Source organism: Toxorhynchites rutilus, chromosome 1 (assembly GCF_029784135.1).
Source record: "Toxorhynchites rutilus septentrionalis strain SRP chromosome 1, ASM2978413v1, whole genome shotgun sequence".
Classification (NCBI taxonomy): domain Eukaryota; kingdom Metazoa; phylum Arthropoda; class Insecta; order Diptera; family Culicidae; genus Toxorhynchites; species Toxorhynchites rutilus.
The window spans coordinates 121,461,935-121,483,049 of NC_073744.1; the positions used below are offsets into that span (position 1 = coordinate 121,461,935).

The 21,115-nt window shown below is 38.1% G+C and overlaps 1 protein-coding gene across 3 annotated transcripts; it reads left to right on the plus strand.

Annotated features, from left to right (window-relative positions):
• The first annotated feature begins 9,641 nt into the window (after window positions 1-9,641).
• Window positions 9,642-20,893, plus strand: LOC129762378 (sentrin-specific protease 1-like). Of its 3 annotated transcripts, none has more exons than XM_055760603.1 (7): window positions 9,642-9,878; window positions 9,987-10,059; window positions 10,173-10,270; window positions 10,737-11,514; window positions 13,074-13,226; window positions 13,367-13,640; window positions 20,256-20,893. In XM_055760603.1, exons 2-7 carry the CDS (start codon window positions 9,998-10,000, stop codon window positions 20,871-20,873), a joined length of 1,983 nt encoding a protein of 660 aa, XP_055616578.1. In that variant the 5' UTR covers window positions 9,642-9,878; window positions 9,987-9,997; the 3' UTR covers window positions 20,874-20,893. The 3 variants fall into 3 exon arrangements, with proteins under 3 accessions (XP_055616578.1, XP_055616579.1, XP_055616580.1); XM_055760604.1 differs by having other exon boundaries at window positions 13,445-13,640; XM_055760605.1 differs by lacking the exon at window positions 9,987-10,059.
• Window positions 20,894-21,115: the final 222 nt, after the last annotated feature.

Genomic DNA, 21,115 nt, shown 5'->3' on the forward strand with positions numbered 1-21,115 from the left:
AACCGAATGCCTTCCTTTGAAGTTATAGTAGTCGGTTGCCTCATTTTTTGGTACTTTGACTTCTATATGGCATCCATCAATGGCACCGTAGCATTGTGGAAAACCCAGTTTCTCGAAGCCACCGACTATTTCTGATATCTTCTCCGAGGTTGGTGGGTATGCGTCAAACACTTCGTGTTGCACAACATCTACAACCGCATTGCAGATTTCAATGACCAGTTCACCCGTAGTTGTTCTTCCTACACCGAATAGACTTCCAATAGTTCTATATTCCGCTGACGATCCGAAAGCATACAGGGCAATAGCGATGCGTTTCTCCAACCGAATAGCAGACCGCCAAAGAGTATCTTCTCTTTGCAGGCGATGTAATTTTTTGACCAACAAATTAAACGTACATCTGTCAAACCGAAGCGTGTTTTTGAACTTTTTATCACTAAACTTTGGTACTTCATCTTCCCAAAATCTAGAATTTTCTACCTGAAAGACCGATATAGTTAGAGAAATTTAAGTTGATATTCAAATGCATCTTACAGTTGACCACACCCTACGTTTTCGGGATTTAACCGGACTAGAGAGTAACGAAACGTATTTCCTGTAGAGCTTCCTAGATATCAAAGCTAACATCCTATATTTTCTGCTCTGCTTCAACAGCATTTGAATTTTTCTGTTATTTTGAATCATTTTGTCATCGAAGTAGCAATCGGCTATTCTGGTTACACTGGATAGCAACGCAGGTTGTCAAGCAAACAAACAAACAGTGTAACGGAAGAGACACGTTTACTTTTTACTCACTCCATGTAAGCACTTCGTGCAGTTAACACCTTCGTTCTAATAAAGCGTTAATAGAAGTTTATTCGATCTTTCTTTCGTGTTCCAGAACATTCTCAATAGGTTATGGTCCCATCACAGAAAGAGTTGACGAATGGAATTCCGCAGTTCCGTGGAAATGGAAGCGAATTTCAGAATTGGAGTTACCGAGTGAAGCTGTTTCTTGAAGCCGCTGGCGTATCAGAAGTGCTCACCGGGGTGGCCCCGGAAGTAGCAGCTGAGCGTGCGAAATTTGACGAATTGGACCGGAAAGGAAAATCGATGCTGGTGAGCTGTATTTCGGATGAGTGCTTGGAAGTAGTACGCGAAAAGAAAACTACGAAGGAGATGTGGGAAAGTCTCGAGGCAACGTACGCGAAAAAGTCCGTGGCGAGTCAAACGCTGATAAGGAAGCAACTGGCAAGGCTCCGGATGAAAGAAGGAAGTGACATGCGAAGTCATTTGGTTGAATTCGATGGACTAGTGAGGAAGCTCAAAACGGCCGGTGCAACTCTGGCGGAAGGCGATCTGGTTTCACAACTCTTCTTGACCCTTCCGGATTCGTTTGATCCATTGGTGACAGCGTTGGAGAACGTGAGTGAGCAGGATTTAACTCTTGATTTAGTGAAGCAAAGGCTACTGGCAGAGGAATCTAAACGGTCGGACCGTCAAGATGAACACAGTGAGGTTAATTCAGCTGCGTTTTCTGGAAGCAAATTTTTCGGAAAGTGCCACAAATGCGGCATGCGTGGGCACATGAAAAAAGACTGCAAACAACGTAGTCATGGCAACGGTAACAAAAACGATGGTCGTAGCAACAGTCATAGCAACGGACATGGCAAAGGCGAGGCAAACTGTGTTAAGAAGAGCGCAGTAAGCTTCATGGCAGATGCGGCAAATTCGACTCATGGTAGAACCAACAAAGTGGCATTCAAGTTGGATTCCGGCTGCAGCGATCACTTGGTGAGTGACAAATGGTTATTTTCATCTTTCCAAACGCTGGTGTGTCCCATCGAAATTAGAGTGGCGAAAGAAGGTCAAGCAATGATTGCTAAGACAATTGGAAAAATCGACGCGACGAGTAACAAAGGAGTCCTGTTTAACATGAAGGATGTCCTGTTCGTGCCGGATCTGAGGGAAAATTTAATGTCGGTGAAGAAACTGGCAGGAGCTGGCATTGATGTAGCATTTTCCGGAAACAAGGCCTTCTTGAAGAAAGGTGATGAACTTTTGGCGACTGGTAAGTTAGTCGGCAGTTTGTATGAAATAGTGCTGATGCTTGAAACCAAGTGCGCAAAAGTTTGTGATACGAAGCCGAGCAAATTATGGCACCGTCGACTCGGTCATATTAGCCAGCACGGAATGGACACAATGATAAGAGAAGGGATGCTGGGTGACGTCAAGAAAGATGAATCGGTTGGTTTCTGTGAAGCTTGTGTAAAAGGCAAGCAATGTCGTGAGCCGTTTAGTGGATATCGTAGCCGTGCGAATCGGCCCCTGGAACGTATTCATTCCGATGTGTGTGGTCCCATAGACCCTCCAGCTTGGGACGGGTCTAGGTACATCGTTTCATTCATCGACGACTACAGCCATTTTGCGATGATCTACCTTCTGAGGAAGAAATCCGACGTATTCGAAAAATTCCGTGAATATGAAGCCAGTGTGTCGGCAGCATTCGGTCTGTCGATTTCGAGAATGACTGTTGATCAGGGACGTGAATACTGCTCTAATGCTCAAATGGAATTTTACAAAAAAAAAGGAATACAGCTTGACGTTACTGTTGCTTACACGCCACAGCAGAACGGAGTCGCTGAGAGATTCAATAGGACATTGGTTGAAAGAATTCGGACTGTGCTAATCGACTCAAGTGCACCGAAAGATCTATGGTCCGAGGCAGCGTTAGCGTGTGTGTATTTATTGAACCGAAGTCCCACGGCTGCTCTGCCTGTTGGAATTTCTCCGGCTGAGAGATGGTTCGGTTCCAAGCCAAGTTTGGAGAAGTTACGAGTGTTCGGGTGTCGATGTTTCGCATGGATTCCAAATCAACAAAGGAAGAAGTTGGATCCGAAGAGCCGTGAGATGATCATGATCGGATATGCACCGAATGGATATAGGCTCTGGAACATGCAAGCGCGTAAAATAAGCATTGCTCGTGACGTGAAATTCGACGAAGGAACGTTTCCGTATGCCCAGGTAAAGCCTGTTGATGATGACTCATTGGTGATGAATTTCCCGTACGACCAAGAGGGGGAAGTAGCTGATGATAAAGCTGTCGCTGTCGGTTCTGATGATGAGGCTGATGTTTCCATTCCTGACGGTGATGCAACCAGTTCTGGCGGTGAGAAAGCTGCTGGTAACACGATTGAAGATGGGGAAGACTGCGACGATTCCGGAGATGAGCCAGCAGACGCGCTCCCTTCGCAAACAGAAAGACACGACACTCTTAGTGAGTCGATGTCGAGGCGTAGCGAACGGGAGCGCAGGCTTCCAAGTAAGTTGTTTGATTTTTTCGTGAATTATAGAACAATTTCTGGCGACTCAATTTCCCCAGATGTACCCATGTGCTACGATGACATCAAACAACGCGATGATCAGCAGGAATGGCTGAGTGCTGTCCAGGATGAGCTGAAATCGATGGCTGCGAACAACGTGTGGCGTTTCGTAAAGTGTCCGGAAGGTGTGAAACCTCTTAAGGCTAAGTGGGTGTTCCGTGTCAAGGACAACAAAGACGGAATTCCTGTGCGATATAAGGCGAGGCTTGTGGCCAAAGGTTTTCTACAAAAAGCAGGACTGGATTACGAGGAGACGTTTGCTCCTGTGGCGAAGCTAGTCACTATACAAACGGTACTAGCAGCAGGTGTGCATCAGGGCTTCTTATTTCACCATATGGACGTTAAGACAGCCTTTTTATACGGAGATTTGAAAGAAGACATTTATATGACAGTCCCAGACGGAGTTAAGGCACCTCCGAACACCATATGCCAGCTGTTCAAGTCGCTTTATGGCTTGAAACAGTCACCAAGATGTTGGAATGAAAAGTTCAATGAAAAGCTGTTACAATTAGACTTCGTACGTTCTCGACATGATTATTGCCTCTATACCCAGATTAAAGATGGTGACGAAATCTACGTTGTCTTGTATGTGGATGACCTGTTGATATGTGGAAGGAAATCGGAGACTATCGTGAAGCTGAAAAATCAATTGGCGAAAATGTTTGCGATGACCGATTGCGGAGAAGTAAGAAACTTTTTGGGTATGCGATTGGACTACAATCTAAAGAAAGGAAAGATGAAACTGTCGCAGGAAACTAACGTTGACAAGTTGTTGGTGCGTTTCAAGATGGAGGAGAGCAATCCAGTGAAAACTCCCATGGAAAAAGGAATTCAGCTTACTCGAACCGGAGAACCCACAACCCAACCCTACAGAGAACTGCTCGGGTCGTTGATGTACGTGATGCTGTGTACTAGGCCGGACATATGTTATTCCGTGGGTTTCTTAGGACGGTTCCAGCAGAAGGCAACCGCACAGCATTGGCAAAGCTTGAAGAGAGTAGTTCGCTACATCAAAGGGACGAAAGCCAAAGGTTTATTATTCAATCGACAGAGCTCTGCTGAACCGTTGGTAGGTTACGTCGATGCGGATTGGGCCTCAGACGCCGATGATCGTAAATCAGTAAGTGGCTTTGCCTTTTTCGTGTTTGGCAATCTCGTAAGCTGGTCAAGCAAAAAGCAAGCAACGGTGGCAACGTCGTCAAGCGAGGCTGAATACATCGCACTCAGCTCGTCAGTATCGGAAGCAGTTTGGCTCTCTGGGATTCTCGACGATCTGAAATTGAAGAGCTCCAGTGTTCCAGTCACAATCTACGAGGACAACCAAGGTTGTATCGGGATGGCCAAGAACTGTGAATCGAAACGCTCTAAGCATATTGATGTGAAGCATCATTTCATACGGGATCACATTTCCAATGGCAGCGTGAAGATTGAACATGTGCGAACCGAAAATCAACTGGCTGATTTCTTCACCAAGCCGATGGAACACTATCGTCTAGAACAACTTGGACGCCGTCTCGGAATAGCGGATTGAGAGGGGGTGTCATCGAAGTAGCAATCGGCTGGTTACACTGGATAGCAACGCAGGTTGTCAAGCAAACAAACAAACAGTGTAACGGAAGAGACACGTTTACTTTTTACTCACTCCATGTAAGCACTTCGTGCAGTTAACACCTTCGTTCTAATAAAGCGTTAATAGAAGTTTATTCGGTCTTTCTTTCGTGTTCCAGAACATTCTCAATACATTTTCGTTCTGATTACGTTCAGCATCCTGAAGAAATAAAGATACAAAAAATAAACAAGCAAGAACGTTGACGGCATTGAGCTTCGTATTACGAAACGGGAGAGTAGGCATGACAAAATGGGTTTGCAGAAGAAATGAACACACTTTCAAAATAAAAACTATGAATGATAATTATTTTTCCCAAATCAAATTAGTACTCCATGTAAATGAAAATCACTTTTGCATGCAAGTGGTGAAAAATATCATACAAAAATTATGTCTAAATATAATTTTATATTATAATGGTAAGTTTTGGTGAGAATATTTGGAAATTTATAGAAAATAGTTTAAATTAGGGTCAGAACAACGTACTTCTAGTAGGCAAACAACGCCAAGAAAAAAAATTCATACAAATTTTAATAATTGAAAACTGCTTTAGGGTCGACTAATCTGATAGAGAAGAGTTGGCCTCACACAAACTAATGTCGTATCCAGATGTCGACACCATTCCGTCGTCAACCCGAATGCAATAGATTTAAATTCCTGATTGTCAGTTTGACATGCGGTACAATGTACAACCAAAGTATGTCTGTCATGGTACAATAGTACCTGTACAACGCTGTACTCTTACAACGCAAGTACAGCTGTATGTCTGTCCCTGGTATAAGGGAGTAAAAAGTCCCCCAAACCAAATCACCAGCTGTATGGCAAATATTGTATACCCCTATGTGGTTTAACATAAGATCTATAGTGAAAAACGTACTTTTTCGTTTATTTCACGCCATCCTCAACAGATCCGAGATAAAAATTAGAAAAAAAATACTGAATGTGCATCTTACTACGGTGTATCAAAAAAAAATATCAAAAAAAAATTCATCAAAAATTTTAGTACTAAAAAAATATTGAAATTATGAAAAAAAAATTTTCGGGATTTAGAGATTCAGTACTACTCTAATTCATATTTTTTTTCGGCTTTTCTAGATTGATAAATATCTTCAAACCATTTGTTCATCTAATAATAAAAAAAATAAATACACAGTACAAAAAAAATGTTATAGATTTTCTGGCATTTCGAAATTTTGAAAAAAAATATAACTTTGAGACCCACATCTGCTCAAATTTTTATTTAAATGCATTCGTATGTGTCTTTTTTCTACATGTGGCGTAATTTTTCCTGAATTTTTAAGAGCACTGCGACGCACATAAATAATTTTCTTCATCGTCTTCATTTTTTTTTTATTTTCTTGAAATTGATTATTTTATTGTATTCGTGGTTTTCAATTGTAAGATTAAAATAATAAAAAAAAATCGGATTTTTTTGAGTGTTCTTCTCATTAATCCAAATGATCTTTTCACAAGGACTTTATTTTTTTTTCTCACAGAGCTTTATCGTACTGCTGACTCCTATGAATATGTTAAACCATCTAAATCCAATGTAAAGATATTCTCATATATTTTAAGATACGAGAGAAAAAGTTGTACAGCGCAATGCTCTGAATATACTGACAAAATTTAGACATATGAAAAACAAAATTTAAAAAATATTAGAGCAGTTATGGGTCTCTAAATTCAAAATAAATTAAGAATGCCCAAAGGCCAAAAAACAATTTTTTTTTCGCACACTCCTCTTAAAAATTCAAGAAAAAAATACGCTACATGTGGAAAAAACAACACATACGAACACATTTAAATAAAAATTAGAGTAAAATTAGGTCTCAGAGTAATATTTTTTTTTTCAAAATTTCGAAATGCCTGAAAATATATATTTTTTTTTGTACCGCGAAAAACACTCTAAAAATTCTGAAAAAAATTACATATACCTAAAATAGACGTAGGAAGAAATTTGAATACAAACTAGAGTAGTACTGAATGTCAAAATAAAAAAAAAAAAAAATTTAATTTAAAATAAAGATAAAAATTAATTCAAAATTTTTTTTAGTGTTTGATTTTCTGATGAAAAAATTGTTTGAAAATATTGATCGATACACCTAAGTAATATGTACTTTCAGTTTTTTTTTCATATTTTTGTCTCAAAGCTATTGAGAATGACGTGAAAAAAACGAAAAAGTGCCTTTTCCATCATAGATCCTATGGTATACCAAAAAAGGACTCAAATATATGGTACTACCGCCAAAATGTTTTATTTAGTATCTTATACAATATTTTCCATACAGCTGGTGATTTGGTTTGGGGGACTTTTTACTCCTTACTACTTACCCAGCCAAACTATTTGGAAACATAAAAAAAAAATTTTTAGTGCCGCGCAACACTGGAAAAAATCAGAAAAAAAATCACACATATCTAAAAAAGCCGTAGAAACACATTTAAATATGAATTAGAGTAGTACTGAATCTCTAAATCCCAAGAAAAAAAATATTCAAAATTTCAATATTTTTTAGTACTAAAATTTTTGATGAAATTTTTCTTGATACACCGTAGTAAGATGCACATTGAGTTTTTTTTTCAAATTTTTATCTCGAATCTTTTGAGGATGGCGTGAAATAAACGAAAAAGTACGTTTTTCACTATAGATCCTACGTCAAACCAAATAGGGGTTCAAATAAACCGCCAAAATTTCTTATTTAATGTCCTTTACAATATTTGGCATACAGCTAGTGATTTGGTTTGGGGGCACTTTTTACTCCCTTACCCGGCCAGGCCCTTTAGAACTGATGTTAGCGAATCAGCATGCCAAGAATTAGTTTTAAATTTTGAAAAAATCAATGTAAATCATTGAATGATATTATTCAAATGTTTAAAACCTGTAGTTGCGACACTTATTCAACAAAAATAATATAAATAGACTGATTTTTTACAGCTATTCGCGAATGATTTTCACTGAGAAAATTTAAACAGGGAGATATGTTGGCATAAAGAATCCAACCAAAATCAAAATAAAATCCGATACAAAAGACCAGACAAAAACCCAATAATGTGCGATTCACATAGAACGTTACGGAAAAGAACGTCTACGTTCCGTCAACGTCTCCACCAATTCACACATGCAGTCAATGCTTGCACCAGCACCGTCACGTCAAATGTCAAACGAATGATCTATTCAATGTTACTCATGGTGTCGCCATCTACAACAATTTTGAATTGCAACACCCTCTTTCAAATCAGTATGCCTAGAATCAGTCCTAAATTTAGAAAAAATCATTGAAAATCATTGAACTATATTATTCAAATGCCTAAAATCTGTAGTCCCGACCCTTTTTTAACAATAATAATATATAGACTGTTTTTCTCAGCTAGTCGTTTATTCTTTTCTACAAATCCTGCCAGTTGTTTTCGTTGAACGTATGCTGACGAGTCGTTACGTTGCCGGTGTATGTGAATGTTTTCATATGAATTGCATGGTAGAATAACTGACGGGACGTGAACGTGACGTGGATGTTGTATGTTAATCACCTTAATTTTCATTCAAATTTCAAAAATTTAAAATAGCTTTTGGGTTGCAGATCTAACAGAAAGCAGGACTTGACAATTTCGAAACTAAAAGATGAAAATGACTTTTTTATTTCTTCTTTTCTCTTCAGCCAATATACGCATTTTGAAAAATCCATTCTTCAATTTCGTTCTGTTCTACTGATTTTACATTTAAATTTGAGAGCAGACGATTTCACTTGACGATTGAAACTGCATTTCATTCGGATGGGCAAATAAGTTTCTGTTTCAAATGTGAAAGAACGATCGGACGATCTCAACTGAAAGTTTCGTTCGATTTAATTTCTCCAAACTAGATTGTCCCGGTCCGTATCCTAAAAAAAGTGGGATTGAAAGAGGCATTTAAGGGCATGTATAGCCACGCAACCAGCACCGGTCACGCGCGAGTGACGGTTTGTCAATTGAAGTGATATTGTAAGGGTTCTCATACACTGACCGAAGCCGAAAATTTGACATTTTTTGACAGATAAAATTTGATCAATTTGATCAAATATATTAGACACAAAACTCGACAAGCAAACATTCAGTTATTGGATGCCTAAAACATTTTTTCGATCTGTTTGTCAAATTTATCAGTACATGATTGGGTTACCCTCAATAATTCAGTCGAGTTTTTTCCATGTTCGATGTTTGACATTTTTTGTCACTGTTGATAATTGATGAGTGTCAAACAAAATAGTGTTTGTCAAATTTCAAACCAAACTTTATTAGTCAAAAAGTGTCAAGTGTTTGACCTCCGGGCAACAGTGTACGGCCACCTTAAGGCCCTGATAGAAAGTGTTTCCATTCACCCAAATTCGAAACTTTGGTAGATGTCGACACTGAACCTTGAACATCGCGAATGATAACCGCCTTTATATTTTCCTTTACTGTCATGTACCGGGATGCCAGATGTTTTGATTGTTGATTGAAAAAAAAAGTTTTTAGATAAGAGAAAATAATTTTTAATGAAAATAATTTGTTAGATTAACTACTTTACTGTTATGAACTTCGAAGCAGTTTTTTTTAATCTCAAAACGTACTGCCTCAATATATCATCAAAGATACTATAAATTTATCTCATCAGAGTGTATTCTGAATCTTTGGCAACAAGGTCTGCTGCTGCAAATCTTCCACTAATGCTTGTGTCAAGAATCGCGTCGTCTTTCAGTGTTGAGAAGCTCTCGAAAAACTAATTTCTTTTTGAGGTTTTAAGGCGAAAAAATATATTTATTTTATATAATAGACACTGGTGAAACGGTATATTATGAATTACCGCAACAAAAAACGTAAAGGTGATCGAGTTTAGAGTGGAATTGTGGAAGTTGAATTCGACGCAGACTGACGCGAGCAAGAGACATACTGTTTCTTCCGTACGTACACTTTCGAGTCATTTGTGTGACGTATTGTGCGAATTTCTGTTATTTACACGGGTCCTAATTTTCTGCTTCCCTCTAACATTTTCCCGTAAATACATAAAGGAATTGTCGGTATGTCGGTGGCGTCGATGCTCTCACGTTTTAAACAGTATCTAGAGGGTCGAAAACGGAAAAGGTGAGACTGATTTCCGCCTCTTGCAATCATTTTCCTATGTTCTCATCTTCCAACCTGCGATACCGGTGCATAAAATAAAACTACATCCCAATTTTCTTTTGCCATTTTGACAGCGAAGAGCCGTCAGAAGCATCAACAACAACAACTTTCGCTAAATATCGTCGAGTAGCGGATGATTTTCCCAAATTTATATCAACTCCGTTAAATAATGGTGAGTGCTCGGGATAAGTAAAGCGGTTGTTTCTTTTTTGTTTTACTGAAACATATGTGATGTAGCATTATAATGACTGTAAAATTATCGTACAAAGAACACACACGTTCCGAATTCCGTGCTTGTCCAATTCATTTCAGGGATTTTAAAAGCTGAACATAGAGATTTTTCTGTAATTTTTTGAATTAAAATATACTATTTTGTAACTGATATTTTCTAATTACTTAATATATATTTCATTGCGTTAATATTACGAAGACTACATGTTCTGTGAAATATAACGGATACTTTGTAAAAAAATCACTACATAAATAAAAAAAAGTATAATTTTACATGACATTTTGAAAAACATCGGTTTTCGTATATTTTTATTACAAAATCTGTACGATGATAAAAAATAGCATCCATAAAAGATTCCATATATGGAAGTATAAAAACGATTAATGATCTTCTGTTTTGTTTCCAGATTTGCATTCCAAGTCGGATTTAGTTACACATAGATTAAAGAACACGCAGTATATTCGTAAACCAATGTCAGGAACAAATAACAATGACCAACAGAGTGCGTATTTTTGCGGATCTTCGGGGAAAACACGGCTGGAGTTTGCCGATATAGAGTTTTCCGACGATGAAGACGAGTTAGATTGGATCAACCGCCAGCACAAACCAAACAATCGAAGCAATAAAAACGAGGATAAACCTAACTCAGCAGCAATTGCGCGACGTCCTCCACCTCTTGCCAAACTGAGAACTTCCACTGCACCCGTTCCTCCGTTGTATCCCATTAGGACACACTTGGTGAACGGGAATTCTGAGACACACAGTAAACAACATGATGCTTTTAAGAAGCCTGCGGTTTTGAAATCTCAGCAGCAGCAACAGCAAACCAAGCGCAATTCAATTATTGCACAGAAGTATAATTTGGATGAAGTGAACAATTATCGCGCTTTGTTGAAACGATTGCTGCCGAATTTATACTCACCAGAGGAGCCTAAAAGCAGCTTCGCTAACTCACGGAAAAACTCTCTGCTGGCTGATGACTTTAATCTGTCCTCGTCAACAGCAATCAATTCTAGCCATGCGGAACAGCAAAAAGCTGGACCCTCATCCAGCTCGATACGTTCGATCCCGGTGATAGATTTGTCGCTGGAAGAAAGCGATTTAGAGGGAAGAAAAAAAAGCACAAGTCTGTTCACTACGGTTGATTTATCGCAATATGATGTCACAACTAATGACGAAGCAGCGTAAGTATACATTCAGATTTTCTCCTCACAATGTTCCTAGCCACATATACAGTAGAGCCTCGATTATCTGCGAGCAGATGTTCCGCAGTGCAGATTATTCACGAAAACTTGTTCCCTAGTAAATTTATATGCCTTCCCGGAACTTGTCAATGAGTGGTACGCTTATGCTCTTTTGTTTTGATCTTGGCTTTCAGATTATCTGACCATTGGGGTACACGACCTTATAGATGGATAGTTTAATGGTTTTTGTATTGATAAAACATAGTTTTCATGCTGAAATATATTTTTTGTGTTTGCACCTCATTTTTAGTCCTTTTTGCGTTATCCGTGATTTTTGCTATTCGCGGTGCCAGACTATTCCGTGAATAATCGAGGTTCTACTATACATTTTTTTTTATCTGTATTATAGTGATTTTCAACTCATTTGGCTGGTTCGTCACTTTTTACTTCCATTTTTGGAAGAATGTCGGGAGTGAGAATTGAACTCGTGACCTTTAGCGTGAGAGGCATGGATATTACCACTACGCCAGAACGCCTCCCTCTACTATACATGCAAAATTATACTTTCCGCAATTCGATGCAAACTTTTGACGAAAATATAATTATATAAATTTTTAACATTATTCGTTGATCACAATTCGGCATTTAGTACAAATCAATCTTTAAAGTCTTGTCTATATTATTATCCAAAATATATATTTTTATTAGGGCTCATATGGCGTCAGCCTGGCGGGGCCGGAAGTTCAATATAGTGCGCTACACATACACCGTCCCGTCACCGTGAAGTCAACATAAAGGAATGAAATGTCAAATATTCTCCCATGGAAATCGTCTGGTAGCATTCACATACACAATCACCGGCAACTTTGACGACGGCAAAATAAGTCTAATGGCGGGTTTACATTAGGGAGATCTATAGCTATAGATGGATTTATTCACGTGAAAATAGGTGTAAACGGGTGAGAATAAATATGATACACTTATTCGAGGTATATATAACTTGAATAAGTTCAGCATATGTAAACGCATGTGAATTTCTCACTGGTGAGAAATCACTAAAATTAGATGTAGTTCTACTTCAGGTGAATAAATTCACCGAAGATATGAATATATTCTTTATAGAAGTTCACGCTAGTGTAAACGGTTGATGCGATTTCTATAAATCTCATCATATTTCTTCACATGAATATATCCCTAGTCTAAACCCACCCTAAGAGAATAGTAGACGGGACGGTGACGGTGACGCTGTATGTGTAGCGCACTTATTTCTGTCTTGTCTATATGTTAGACTTTTTTTCCACCATCGTCAGAATCACCTTTTAAAAAATTGCTAAAACTAAATTTTAATGATCTTGGATCTAAGCAGTCGAGTATTAAAAATGGCTGCGCTGTTTGTCTATTTGTTAAACATTTTGATTTACCTCACCATTTTCGTTGGCTGTTTCATTGAGGGCATCTGCAAATCAATTAAAAAATGGTTAACTAGGGGCCATAGGTTCAATCATGTTATTATTAATTATGCCAAGTATGATGTTAATGTAATTCTCCGAACTTTTCAGCACCGCGACGCAAGTTGTCGACCCAGTTAATACGTTACGGGAAAAGCTCCAAACTAATAGTAAGTTCCGAGATGATATCGTTGAGAATGTTCAACGAAAATACTGCAGCACCTCGACTCAAAGAAAAGACCTAATCGAACAAGAGCGTGAAAAGTAAGTATACATATATTTTGTCCGGACGTTCAGTAGCTGCCAATGTTTGTCCTTTTTTTCATTTCGTCATACAATCGTTGGTTATCCGTGTGCCCAAAATATTGGCCACCGTATATGCATACAATGTTTTTTCCGAGCAGAAGCAGCATCAGTGCCATACGATTTAATGATGTACACAAGCCATCCCACAACTGTAAACGTTTTCATCCTGCTTTCAGTTTAAAGGAGCTGCGAAAAAATACGCAACAATATGAAGGAACGTTCGAGAGGAAGTTGGGTGATTTTATGCTCAAATTTGACACCATCGTGCTGGATGAGGAGGAACCGAAAGAGGAAGAGGAAGCATATCCGGAGTTGACAGAGGAGCATCAGGGCGTGATCAAGCGGGCGTTATACGGCGGTTCACGGACAGAGGTAATTTGTGATAGTTCGTAAGGTGGGACACATCGGATCTTCGCATACATTTGACTATTAAAACGACGTTGTTCGGTTAATGTCACACATAACATTTTGATATGTTGGAGACAATTTCGAACATCTTAGCACGTTAAAGTATAATATGAAACATATGAGGTGTAGTACAGAAAAATCCATTACTTTTGCAAGGTTCTGGACCATTGAAGGGTAAGCTTGAGCAACTTCTGGCAAATTCATCTGCCTCTTCATTTCTATTCCGCTATGGCCAGTAATTCAGTACAGTTGTACCGAACTTATTTTACTCAGTTGCCGTAAAAGGCAAATTAATTCCCAGACAATTTTGAAGAGCATTTAAAGGCATTAAGAGCTTTAAGGTCCGATTGACTGTCTGAGAATATGCAGATGTTAGCATGTCTATATTTTCTTTTGAGGCTGACATTTGTACACTCTATTATTGCAACTATTTCGGCCAGAAAATTTGTTGGCTAGTTTCCCAGAGAGGTTCTGGGGCCATACACACCGGCATCTGTTCTGATACTTATTTTCGAACCATCAGTGGAGACCATGGATGAACCCTTACGAACACTGAGACCACCTTCATTCCATCCTTGACGAAAAAGTTCGTTTACACTGTATGGAATGTCGAATTTGTTATAGGTTCCATACAATCATTGTTCCTCCCTGAGGATGGTCCAACGGGTAAGAGATTCATGATGCTTAATTGACCAGTTTTGTCCCCGTCTAGTGTTTGTGGCGACTATAGGCATCGCACCCTAAATCATCACATCTCTCATCACCCGATCACATTAATCACGCGATCGCACAATACACAAACTATACCACTTCTTTTCGATGTTTTTCACTAGTTTTGAGGTTGTGATATTTTGAGAAAACTACTCACTTATACCAAAGTTCGCTTCGAGGAGTATATTCGTATTTGAAAGGCTAGAAATATAATGCCCAGCTTTGCTTATTGTTGAGGAGTTTTCGGACTTTTTTTGAGCACTTACTGGCGAATAATCAGTCGGATATTGATAACGAGTCGCTAAAAACTCAAGCGCATATTTTTTTATTAAATATACAATTGAAAATTCGTAATGCTCTTACACTTATTCGTAACTTCACTCCTCATAAAATAACCTTCCCAGCGACGTTATATTATACAGCATAAATTCAGTGATTATAATATCAGATTCTTCATATTTTATATAAAGTGTATTTATTACAATAAATGCGAACTAAATGTGATTAAATTCACAAACTTTTATAATAAATTTCTGAGCCTCGAATTATAGGTCTCTTTTCTATAATCCCGTTCTTCATTACGATTTTTTTTATTATTTATTTTTTTGTCATCGTTGGTAACTGCCCGTTGACGGTTGCCTGGAACTTTCGAGGGGTCCTCGTACCATCACTTATTCTTCAGTCAAATCTTTACCTTGCGTGCTTTAGATGAAGCAAAATGGTCATCAATTGCATCTAAATGAAGGTATGCTAGCGATTCTATCTCGATCGAAAGAATTGCCAAGCCATTGAGTCGGTCTTGGTTCATTTTAGAACGCAGATAATTTTTAATCAGTTTATTTTTAATGAAACTGCGTTCGCACGATGTCACTGTAACTAGAGCGTCAGGAAAATTCGGAGCGCTGAAAATCAGCACAATTTGGTGGATTGATAGTTTTGTCAATGAAATCTATCTGTTCTCCTTATACTACTTGACGACATCCCGGCTGTAACCGGCCTTTGTGTGATCGAAAGAATGGCAACATCCTGTTCTGAAGACATCCATTCATTACTGTCCTAGTTGTGTAAACTCTATAACTACAGATTCCTTGTTAAATCATCAACTTATGGGCAAATCTATCTGCGTTAAAAAATTTGAACCTGCTCGCAAAGTAAAAATTGTTACCGGCTATTTATCCGAAACCCAAGCCTTCTTGCATACAAATTCGCCGAACTGTAATATGGCTGACCGTGAACTTTTTCGCCGAATCCCGCAAGGAGAGTCCAGGATTGTTGTGAACTGCTCGAATATTCCGGTCATATGCTCCATCTCTACGCTTGATTGGTTTCACCCGATCCAACGTACGGAATTTACAGTCGATTTTGAATATTTCGGGTATTTTGCAATCTTCTCTCCACGCCACGTCGTTTTTCTCAATGCGAGTGTGCAGAGTTCTTTCCCGCTTTTCACGTTCCATCGTTGATAACTTTTGAATGTGAACTTCATTCTTAATGAAATCTTTACTACTGAATGAACAAACCATCTGGAATCCAGCGTTTTGATCCAGACTGGATCAAAACGCTGTCAATAATTTCTCGATGTGACAACTAGGGGCGCTGCAGTGAACAAAAAAAATAATTCTAACTGAAACACATCATTGACGAATTTACGTTGGATTTACAACCAGATGGCGCAGCGAGTAAAATGAGGATGTTTTGATTTTTTGGTATGAAATTCGTTCAAATTTTCTAAAAAAATAAGAATTTATCTTCAAATTTCCCGGTTTCATGTATTCTTTCCACGCTGAAAAGGTTATAAAATCATCATTTTACAATGTGCTATGTGTATTACGAGGAATGCCTTGTTATAAGTATTGTAACTTTAATTTTTTTCAAGTAAGTAAACGATGAATAGGGTGTTTTGCGCTAAAAATACTGCAAATCCTTCTCGTATCGGCCCCTGCATAACCAATGACATCAGCCAATTTGATATGATATCGATTTCATCACAATTATCCATAGTATCAATAACCGGTATGCATTACAAACTTAAGATTTTCGAAGATTATCTATGACTTTGGTCAAATTGCGTGTTGAAACCATCGTAAATATACAAAGCCCTAACTTTCTTACCATATACTGACGACATTCAATGGCTGAAATGAATCTAAATTGAAATAAAATGAATGATGAATAAAATGTAAAATAAACAAACACCCTCACTTTTGTGGTTCTGAGCTCTAATGTAGATGTCGCATGAGCTGATTCAGCTTTGCGTAAATTCGTTATTTTAGTCATAAATTTGAGTTAGTCCGTCTCCCATTATAAGAGAAAAATCTGATGCTATATCCGCTATAGCTTCTGCACGCTGTTCCAACAGCAATATTATTTTCTGGAATACAGAGATAACCTCCAACCGAAAACTATCTTCACTCGTTAGAGAGGCTGTGGAGTTTCCAGTTGTTTTTTTGTTTTCTGTTGTCGGTTAGCTTTAAAATTGTCAGGAATACCAAGTTGAATACCCTTTTTCTTTTGCGTACTGAATGGCATGATGGCTTCTTCATCTCTCGAATGATGCACGAAATGCTTCAAGCAGTTTACTCGCCTACGTCTAAGGTCATTATTTTTTATTGTAACGATTCATACTATTTAGGATTCTTTCTCAAAGATCCAGAAGACAAAGAAATATAAAATCTATTTGATTCAGTAAAACTTCAGTCCTGTGCACTGTGGCACGATTGTGTTTGGTCGAATCTGTTAAATCAGTGAGAACAAAAAAAAGACGGAGCAAACAGACCTTTTCAATGCTAATACCTTGCCGTCTTGACGATCATCTTGTATAGGAATGCCCTCCCAACAAACATTAAATCGTATAATTTTGCACGTGCCAAGTCTTACAAGAAATCCGAATAAATCAGAATCGCATATAATATCAATCAAAGTATGTATCGTGTATATTTGAAATCGCATAAAATGTAAAAACTCGATTTTATATACCATTATCAAATTAAGTCGCAATTCGGTAAAATAAACATCGATTTTATGATGTATATTGTCGTAAAATATAATTAATCGGCATCATATGCGTATATTACGCTGATGCAGTTTATGAGTCGTATAAGCGTATAATTTAAATCGATTCAGTACTGTAGTAAATCGTGTTGCATGCTGAAGAAAATCATGAAACAGTAAATCATATTAGATCCTAATAGAGAACATATTACATCATATTGAAATGTCAATGATGCACTCGAAAGTTTTAACCGCTGTTGAATTAATCTTCAGATAGCCGCGCGAGATAGCTGGTGGATGATAATCCAGACGATCGGAGTTCGAACCCACATCGGAGCAGTTTCCACCAAACATCAATCTGTGTCATTTTAAACATTCATATTCCACTCCCAACATAAGTCAATCAATCAATTATTTTTTCTACGAACATAAATACTCATATATAAAAATGGCGATTCGTGAGGTTATAATAAACAATTCACGAAAATATTTTGCGCCATTTGTTTTTTTTTTCTATGTCTGTAATAAATCGTATATGAGTATGGCAAAAGTCGTATTTGGTGCTTTGACAATTCATGAATATATTCATATTAGATCGCAATTCAATTCCAACACAATCGCTATTATAGCCGGTCAAAGTTGCATATTCATCCAAACAAATTCGGTAAGCATTTGCCATGTATGTATATGGCCTCCACTTTTGCATGCATATGCCAGTTAGGCGCATTATATGCCAACCAAATTTTAGGGCATATGATGTTATATATACGCTTGTTATGCGATTTAATGTTTGCTGGGCTATCAACGATACTCCTAAAGACTCAATAAGCACATTCCAACGTGTAGTTGAACTGCTGGAATGTTTGAACATTTCTTTTACAGTTCCAAAGAACGTTATCATTGTAGGTAAAATGCTGCTGAAATTCCACTTTGTGTTGATGTGATGTTTGATGTTCCAATTTTGCGAAAATCAAGGAGAGACTATTGGTTTCATGTACGGACAGAAGCAACAACTCATGATGGATGTTTTTACTCAATTGAAAGATGAAATATAATACAGTGAAACCTTTTTTTGTGCGATTTTTTTTGCGTGATTTTTTTTGTGCGATTTTCTGTTCTGGTGCGGTGTACGAAAAGAATCATATTTGAAGAAGTTATCGTTCATTTAGTTTTTTTTTGTTTATATGCATTTCAGTGCGAAAAAGGCATATTTGCGTCTCGATTATCCACTTCTGAAATCATTACTCTCCTTTCATCAAATGCTCTAAATTTTTCTAAGTTTTTGCATGACATGATTTCTAACAGTAGCACAAAACAGACACGCGCAACCGAAAAGGCAAAGTGTCCCATCGCTAAGCAGGGAGTAGAGAAACAAAAGGAAATTGAACGATGAATGGCGTGGATTTGAGTTATTTTTTTGGGGGATTTCTAAAACCGCTTTGAGGAAAATCGTTAAAACACATCAAATGTATAATTTCAACGCCTTATGGTAGTATTAGCAACTAGAGACTTGGGGCTTTTCAACAAACACACACACTCGTACTGATTATATGTGTTTTTCATGAAGAAAAATCGATTTGCATTTACTAGTTGCGTGGAAACACCCTAAATCGGACAAACCAAGATCATTTACGCTATACATCCATAGAAAAATATACACGATATTTAATTTGTTTCGGAGTTGCCAACAGCAAGACTTCGAAGATGAAAAATTAAGGCCAACTCTACTCTCAGTAGCTTCGCTTCGACTAGAACTGCTCCGGCAGTCGCCGTCAACAAAAAATGAACTGACTAGAAAATGAACTAGTCCTGTTAGTGGTTATTCTAACTGACGCGACTAATGAATACAAATCTGCCTCTTCATTCAACTGACTTCAATCGACATTTCTACCTCCATAGGAACGAAATTGTTACCCGCGTACGCAATCTTATTTTTACGTCCATATAAAGAGGAACGAAAAAACGATTTCTGAGGCAAAAACGTAGTTACCCCATCAATGGACGGTTTATTGTCTACCCACCGTGAACTCAAACCAACGGACTTAGACATTTATCAAGTATGCTATAAAGATCCTCGCGTTAGAATTAGTAAATAACGTACACACACTGCACGCTATTTTAAACGTGTGAGTAATTTTCGTGTATGATACAAAAAAATCTAGCTCATCTGTTTCGTATGTCAAACCACGTTGAACTCAAACATCGATGCAAGCATACATAATACATGCGAGAGAGAGGAACCAATTCGTTTTGGGGAAGTCACTTCAAAATGCAATGAAGACAATTTGACTGGGAAGAATGAAATGATATAGTCGAGTCGGTAGAGGGAGATAGCGACTAAACGCCCGAATGACTGTTTAGTTGTTTTGGCGGAGAAATTGCGTGAAAAATCCAAAAGTCATTTCCGACTGAATACGGATATAGTCAGTCAGATAGTCAGCTGACTATCCTCAGTTGAATATGACTATGCCGAGCACTGGCCAACAGACGAACATTATATCTAAACTCAACACCTCAAATCAACTCGACCGCCTTAATACGAGATACTCCCCCTATTATACGCGGCGAATGACGTGAGACGGCTTAAGTCACGGTGCTCCCGAAGGCGAATGGGGGGAATATAGTTCGTCAACTAGGTGAGATTTTAGGTCGTATCCTCATATGCTATCGACTCTGGTATTGAATAAAAGCTGAAAAATAGGGCGACTTCCAGAATAAAGCGAGAAACTTTGCCATCTCACCTCACTCGCCGTGCGAAATAAAGTGGACTATTTGCTGAATGCCATTTATTGGAAAATGATGAATTTTTTTTCAATATACCTCATATCTTCGGTAGATTACCTGATATTTCTAAACTAAACTTATTTTCCCTTGTAGGTTATTGTCAGTAAATTTAACATTAGCATTACCCGCAACGATTTGGCCACACTCGTCGGAGACAACTGGCTGAATGATGAGGTTATCAATTTCTACATGAACCTCCTGATGGAACGAAGCGAGCAGGGAGCTGATGATGGACTGCCACGTGTGTACGCAATGAATACATTCTTTATTCCAAAATTGCTGTCTGCCGGTCATGCTGGCCTGAAGCGATGGACCCGGAAAGTGGACATCTTTACGTACGATATAATTCCGGTTCCTGTACACGTTGGCCGTGTGCATTGGTGCATGGCGATCATTGACTTGAAGAATAAATCCATTAGATACTACGATTCCATGGGTACTCCAAACAATTCGGTACTGAATGCGTTGGAGCAATATCTCCGGGATGAATCACTCGACAAACGAAAGAAACCGTTCGACACCAGCGGATTTGCCAAGCAAAATATGAGCGAATGTCCACGCCAAATGAATGGAAGTGATTGTGGCGTTTTCAGTTGTATGTTTGCTGAGCACGAGAGCAGGAATCGAGAAATTGAATTTACCCAACAACATATGCCGTATTTCAGACAAAAAATGATGTATGAAATTTCTCAAGGACGATTGTTGACATAAATTGGTCGAGTTGTGCTTCATATCGTGTTTAATTAAGTTCGATTATTTGAATTTACCGAAGCAAAAGCAAAAAATCAACAGAGAGAAATTATGTTTAAGATTAATTTATGGTGAATACTTTACATTTCTCAATCAACATATTTTAGGAAATCATCTCGTATCCATGTAGTTTCAGTATACTGTATTAGAAGTCCTTTTTTGTCGCTATAAATATGTTTGTGTAGAAAACGGTGAGTATTGGA